General features: G+C 32.5%; 1 protein-coding gene across 2 annotated transcripts; it reads left to right on the top strand.

Annotated features, from left to right (window-relative positions):
* The first annotated feature begins 1,129 nt into the window (after positions 1-1,129).
* LOC129307086 (fructokinase-1-like) lies at positions 1,130-6,282 on the top strand. 2 transcript variants are annotated; one of them, XM_054947949.1, is made up of 13 exons: positions 1,132-1,385; positions 1,535-1,595; positions 1,738-1,827; positions 2,527-2,604; positions 2,744-2,818; positions 3,252-3,304; positions 3,690-3,840; positions 4,293-4,403; positions 4,808-4,934; positions 5,017-5,114; positions 5,272-5,410; positions 5,702-5,754; positions 5,887-6,282. In XM_054947949.1, exons 2-13 carry the CDS (start codon positions 1,551-1,553, stop codon positions 5,983-5,985), a joined length of 1,119 nt encoding a protein of 372 aa, XP_054803924.1. In that variant the 5' UTR covers positions 1,132-1,385; positions 1,535-1,550; the 3' UTR covers positions 5,986-6,282. The 2 variants fall into 2 exon arrangements, with proteins under 2 accessions (XP_054803926.1, XP_054803924.1); XM_054947951.1 differs by lacking the exon at positions 4,293-4,403 and having other exon boundaries at positions 1,130-1,385.
* Positions 6,283-6,989: the final 707 nt, after the last annotated feature.

Genomic DNA, 6,989 nt, shown 5'->3' with positions numbered 1-6,989 from the left:
ATTAAATTTCTAACCATATTATTATTTCTGAATAATCTCAAATAATATAAATTTTTATTTTTATTATTATTTATTTTTTTAAATAAAAACTTAAATTTCACAACAATTTTTTTTATATAAAAAAAATTAGGATGTTACATTTTAATTCAATTATTACTCAACGTCCTAACTTCTAAATTTTCACTCATTCTAACTCAATTTTTATAGCTTTAATTATTTAAAATATTATTTTTTATATTTTAGAAAATGAAATTAGAAAGATTAAGTCTTTACAATCTTTATCAAATTTAAAGTTTTAGTAATTTAAAATTAGTTCTTAAATGTCAAAATAATTTTAATTTTTAGAATTTTATTTTCAAAATATTAGAACCAGTATTTTAAATATTCAAAACTATAGAGATTGAATTGTATTGAATCAAAATTTAAAAATTGAGTTACAATCAAATTAAAATTATAAAAATTAAGTTGTAAATTTATCGTGAGTCAAAATTTAAGAATTAAATTATAATTTAGTTAAAATTATAGAGATTAAATGATTAATTTTTCTTAATTTAATGTGATTTTAATTTAATGTTACTTAATTATTGTATAAATAAAAAAGAAATCCAACGTCAATGGGGTAAAATTGAACTTTTCTAAGTCAACTATCAGACAGCATATGATTAACGCGGGAGCACATTCGGTGCTCATCACCCCTAAACGAACTTGAACAATCTGGACGGTCCAGATTTAAATATTTTTTTAAATAAAAATTTATAAAATTTTAAATAAATATATTTATTATTAACATGTATCATTTATACTTAATTAGATGAGTCTAATTTTTATTAATTTTTTTATAATTTTTTATAAATTGATTATATAGATTTAGTCTGTATTGTTCATATTTAAAATTTTTAACTTCTTATACTTATTAGATTCAAAACAGTTCAGAATAAATCTATATCGTGAATTTATAAAAACTATAAAAAATTAAAATTAAATTTAAACTGGTTTGATTAACTATGAATGATACATGTTAATAATAAATATATTTATTTAAAATTTTATAAATTTTTATTTTAAAAAATAAAAAAAGTATTTAAATCTGGATTATCTGGACGGTCCAGATGAGCATCGAATGTGCTCCCGATTAACGCAATTATCACGAGGGCGCTGCAAACAAGAGCCAGTCCATTCTGCTTGCCCATGCACGAGATTTCTGTAAAGCAACTTCTCTTGTTCTCTGCTGCTATTGCTTCTCCTTGCCGACGGAATACTACTTGCTCGATCGCGTCCGTTAACTTCTGACAGGTTTGGTACTTTATAGATGTGATGTGCTGTAATTTTAGAGATCTAACTCCGATTCCAAATTGGATCTGAAAATGGGATTCTCGCTTCTACTCGTACGTAATCACTGCTCCCTTCTCCATTTCCATTTTTCATTGAAACGGTTTCACCTCTTGGTATTGCTTCTTGTCAAATCGGATATTTGTTTCCTTCTTTAGCATATTTGTTTTTAACCTCCGGCGATCGACGGGTTGTTTTTTGGCAGAAACTTTAGAATCAAAATGTCTTCCGATTCTGCTGTTCCTTTGGCCGGGAGTCCCATCATAGTGAGTTCTCTCTCTGACTCTTCCTCCCCCTCCCCACTCTTTCTTTATCATGGTCATTTTCGGCTTCTTATTGGTAAAACACGCTTTCATTATTGGCGTGTAGTTAGACTGAGACTCACGGAAACGGAGGACCTTTTTCCAGGTGGGATTTGGCGGCGCCGCCTTGGATTTCTTGGCAGTGGTGGCGGCTTTTCCTAAGCCCGACGACAAGATCAGGAGCACTAACCTGAAGGTTTGCTCCCGTTTTCCCTTTTTAAGTTTTTATTAATCAAACCGCTTAGAAATAATTGTACATTTTTTGGGGCAACAAAATAATTGGAGTTTGGCTATTGGGCACATGAGACTTGTTCTATTGAAATTATACTATATTTTTTATTGTTAAATTATGCATTCTATTTTTAATTTTATATATTTATTATAATATCTTTTATTGACCCGCAAGCTACCTTACATAATTTTCTTTGTTCCAAGAATTAGAAAAGATCAGTTTGATTTACTGATGATCAATTTTTACTAATTAGAATTCTTAAATTTTTAGATACTTAGACTTATTTATCAATAAGTTGGTTCACTCAGTTTTGTTTGCCCTTCTCTTAATCCTTTAAGTAAATTATTTTCTCTCAATTTTTGTAACCTTTATTGTATAATTTCAAAAGTATTCTCCAACAAATTTAAAAAAAGAAGTGCGGTATTTTAATTTGAAAATTCTTCCAACACATTAAATCTCTCTTTTTTAAAATGTAGGGGCAAAATTAAAAAATAATTTTATTATTTTAACTAAGCCACCTAAATTCTAGTGAGTTGGTTAGAAGTAATTTATAAAAAAGAAGAGGAGGAATAAATATTCGTAATGTCTGTCTGTTACTCTTCCTGGCCAGCCATGATGATCGTTTGGGAATGTGATCGACGGTGAAATTCTCTGGTTTGATAGGTTCAAGGCGGCGGAAACGCGGGAAACGCTTTAACTTGTGCTGCACGTTTGGGCTTAAAGCCAAGAATAATTTCTAAGGTTTTTTAGGCTATGAATTTTTTAGGTTTATTTCTGGTTTTTAAACATGCCAGTTCTGTATTTTCTAAGGTATCGATAGATGCTGTATCCAACCTGCTGGCTGATTGCGCTTGCTTCTGATGCAATTTAAAATCATTAGGTTGCAAATGACATTCAGGGTAGGGCTGTTTTAGAAGAGCTAGAAGCTGATGGAGTGGATACATTTTTTTTCGTGGTATGTCTAAATTAGAGCCAGATTTTAATTTTTCATTCTTCACCCTGTAGTTGCTGCTTTACAACTTCTATTTTGTTAAGCTGCAACTCAACTTAATTTCATTGTTACATGTTACCGGTTTTATTTATAAATCATTTTTATTTCAAATACAGTTAAATTATTAATATTATCTAAACAAGAAAGAAAATTTTCAATTCACCCTTATTAAATATATGATGTTTAGAAACGCGTTTTTTTCTCATATAACTTTTTATTTTCCGTTTATTGAAAATTGTAAAAGGATAAAAATAGAAGAAAATAATTAATAATTCACTTTTTTGTTTAAAGTTAATTTAAAAAAAAAACTATAGATTCTTTCTCAAAAGTAAGTGAATTATATACCGGATAGTCCTTTGTTGATTTTTTTCAAGTCTTCTGTTGATTTTGTTTTCAGGTATCCGAGGAGGGTTGTTCACCATTTTCCTATGTCATCATTGACAGCCAGGCGTACGATACTTTTAAAATGATTTATGCGCGCACTCTGTTGATTTTGTCGTAATTGCTCGCTTGATGGATTTTGGATTTGAAAATTCGAAAATGGGGGTTATTGAAGTTACTTTAGATGTGAGACAGATTCCAAAAAATAGTCGCAAGGTTCTGCGTTAAAGTCCTAACAAATAAGCACATGATTTTTGTAGGAAAGTTGATAAAAATCTGTAAAAATGAATAACATAGAACGATAGTCATTAATGTGATACGTTTTCCATGTACGATTTCCTCCCGTTTAAATTGTCACGTCTAACTTAGATGACTGTAAGAACTGCTTGAAACATGAGATGCAGCTGTTGGTAACGTATAAAGCAAGTCAATTGATCATGCTTTGAACCTTCAGGAAAACACGTACATGCATATTCACAGCAGGATATCCTCCCATGATGCCGGAAGATCTTTCCAGAGACAGTTTGTTATCTGCACTGGATGGAGCAAGATTGGTTTATTTTGATGGAAGGATGCATGAAACTGCTCTGCTCATTGCTCGAGAGGTAATTGTTTATGTAGTTTGCTCATGATGTTGATGGAAAGTCATTCCATCGCAATTGAACTTCAAGATTTAATGTTTTATAAGGTCGTGTCTTGCAAAATGTCCCTTAAAGAAGAATACCAACTTACCATTCCAACGATTGAATGAAAGCCTCATTTTAAGAAGAAAAGTCTGAAGCTGGATGATCTTCGAAGTTATACTATATTATGGAGCATGGATGAGTTTTGTTACTCTTACTTTCCTAGTCATGGACATGGTTTATCCACTTTTCATTGTGACAAGACATGGTAGTGGTGTTATTGTGATTTAAATCAGAGATATATATTATTATCACTGCATTTATTAACGTGCAATTTTAATGTTCTTGCATTTCATGATTGAAGATGAGAAAACCATCTGATTAGATGTAATATACATATATATATATATATATATGCACACACACGGCTGCAGGCATTTTGCAAGAATATATCTATCTTAGTTGATGCCGAAAGACCAAGGGAGGGGCTAGATGAGCTCCTCACTATGACGGATTATCTTGTCTGCGCGGAGAGATTCCCACAGGCAAGTAACTCATACTCGCCTAAAGAACAATGTCATGAGAAACTTGGGATCTGTGAATCCTCCATTGGCATGTAGATATTACTTCTATTTTCCAACTTTTCATCAGTGGATCAATGGATGTGTTCCTCAAATTCAAAACACTAGTTTAGCCTTGTAGCCGAAGAATGGAATCTAAACTCTTTGCAGCCTTGCCCTTTAACTATGTTTGATCGTATAGGGGGTGTACACTTCTGTTTTCTCAACTTCCATTTGGTCTGTTATCAATTATTAAAGTATTTTATTTGTTTATATTTGTATTTCTATGGTCAAGTGTGGTCAAACTGCCTTCTTTGGTGATAATTGTCACCGTGCTTTTTAAACCTTCATAATGCTACATGAGATCTGTTGTTTTTGGGATTTGACAGGCCTGGACGGAGGCGGCTTCCATTCCAAGGGCAATGGTTTCAATTCTTTTGAAGCTTCCAAAACTCAAATTTGTGATTGCAACTTTGGGGGAAAATGGCTCCATGATGCTTGAGCAATGCATGGATGGTGAATATACATATTGCAGACATCCTGCTTTCCTGTATTTGATTATCTTTTAGAAGGTAAGTTACAGTGTACTTTCTGGCAGACGGTCCGCAGACAGAAGAAATGGATGTAGACAGATCTTTCGAATCCTTAGTGAGGCAAAAGGATGACAGCATAGCCAAGCCAACCTGCATAGCAACGGTAATAACTATTGAAACTTGAAGATATCTTCTTTCATGCTGTAATAATGCTGAAGTGAACCCTGATGTGTGTGAAATATCTATTGAAAATTAAAGGTAGGATCATCAACTATTGTAAGGTCCACTTAATTTCACTTCTTCCCCCTTAATCATGGCAGCATGTGACAAAATTTAGAGCAGAAGGAATAGGAAGTGTTTGTGGGAGGTTGTATGTGGGGACAGCTGAGAAAATTCCTCCGTCTGAGCTCATTGATACAAACGGTGCTGGGGATGCATTCGTTGGAGCTGTTCTGTATGGTATGTCATTATCATGATGCCTTTTTACGGGCAAGCTTAAATTTGATTATTTTTATATCACTGGAATTTAACTCGACATCAACTGTATATGCAAACAACTCTTGAGGCAGATTGATCCATCCGGAAGAGCTTGACTTCTACAATCCCATTTCTGATCTTTTCATCACCAAGAAACTTGCGGGCTACCTTTTTCTATGTTTGCTTTGATCAATTCGTTGATTAACCGCCTTGTTTATTTCCTTCATTTGATGATACATGCTTTCAATTCATGAGCCTTTGCTTGACTTTCAGCAATCTGCAACAACTTATCACCGGAGAAAATGTTGCCATTTGCTTCTTGTGTGGTAAGCAGAACTGTAATCCAAATAACTATGAACATAGAGCCAAAAAAGTCTGACAAGTTTCTTGAGAGAAGAATGAACATGCAATTTACCGGGTAACCGCAACTTGCTCTTCTATTTTTGGGCCAAGTGCAGGCAGCTGCAAAATGTAAAGCTTTGGGAGCTCGAAGTGGTCTTCCCCGTCGTGAAGACCCGTGCCTGGCTTCCTTTTACAATAGAGATCCTAATCAGTGATGACATCGTAACTGTAAGCGAGCAACAAGGTTTCAGCATAAAACCAGAGTTAGGTGTAATAATGTCTCTCATTCAGCGTGCGAAAAAACAAATTTCTCCGGGCATGAGATATAGTGGTGGCCCTTAAATTGCATTGTCCATTTGAAAACTAGATGCAATTAAAGTTGTGCCTGCCAATATTGTTGAAAAGTGCCAACTTGAAGAATCTTTTGGTATGTTAGCACCATTGATATACTTTTTTATTATTGAACTCCTCTATTGTTTCTTTAATAAAAGAATATTGCCATTTGATATTAAGGCATGGTAGATATCAAGAAGTATGCATAAATAGATTAAATGGGCCATAATACTGGACTTTGTTAGTAGATGAGACTAATTGTTGATATTAAAGCATGTCAGAAGTTTTCACCATGCTTCAAGTTTATTTTGACACTAATGTTACCTTAAACCTTCAAAATCAATCATTCAATCAACTTATATTTAAAGTATAGGGTAAACATAATTTTTAATCTTTGTACTTTACTCGTATTTTACTTTTGATCCCTTTACTTTTTTTCGATATTTTAAGTTTCTGTATTTTTGTTTTTTATTATTTTTGGTTCCTTTATGAGCAAAGTAGAGGAACCTTGAATGGATTCAAAACAATAAATATTGAAATTTATATCTAACCGAATTCAAATTATCCAAGTTTATACCTAAAGGTTATAAGGTGATTTTAGAGCATCAACTAAGAGTTTGAAGGATAGATTGAATATTGAAATTTCATCATAGAGCTTCTTGAAGGGATTTTTCTAGATTCTCTTCTTTTATCCATGCTTTTGATTCTTTGTGTTGTTTCTAAACATTTATGCATGTTTTGAGCTAGTTTTCTTTTATCATTAGGGATTTTATAAACCTTTGATGCTTTATAAGTATATTTCTTTCTAGAGATTGATTTTGATGGATATTTTAATGTTTAATATGATTTATTTTATTCTCATACTATTAGATGGCTAACTTTAGTA

This window comes from Prosopis cineraria, unplaced genomic scaffold, assembly GCF_029017545.1.
Source record: "Prosopis cineraria cultivar Desert tree isolate PC_DT_omini unplaced genomic scaffold, ASM2901754v1 PC3, whole genome shotgun sequence".
NCBI lineage: Eukaryota > Viridiplantae > Streptophyta > Magnoliopsida > Fabales > Fabaceae > Prosopis > Prosopis cineraria.
Note: the sequence above shows the minus strand (reverse complement) of the source record. Positions and strands in the feature narration are given on the sequence as shown.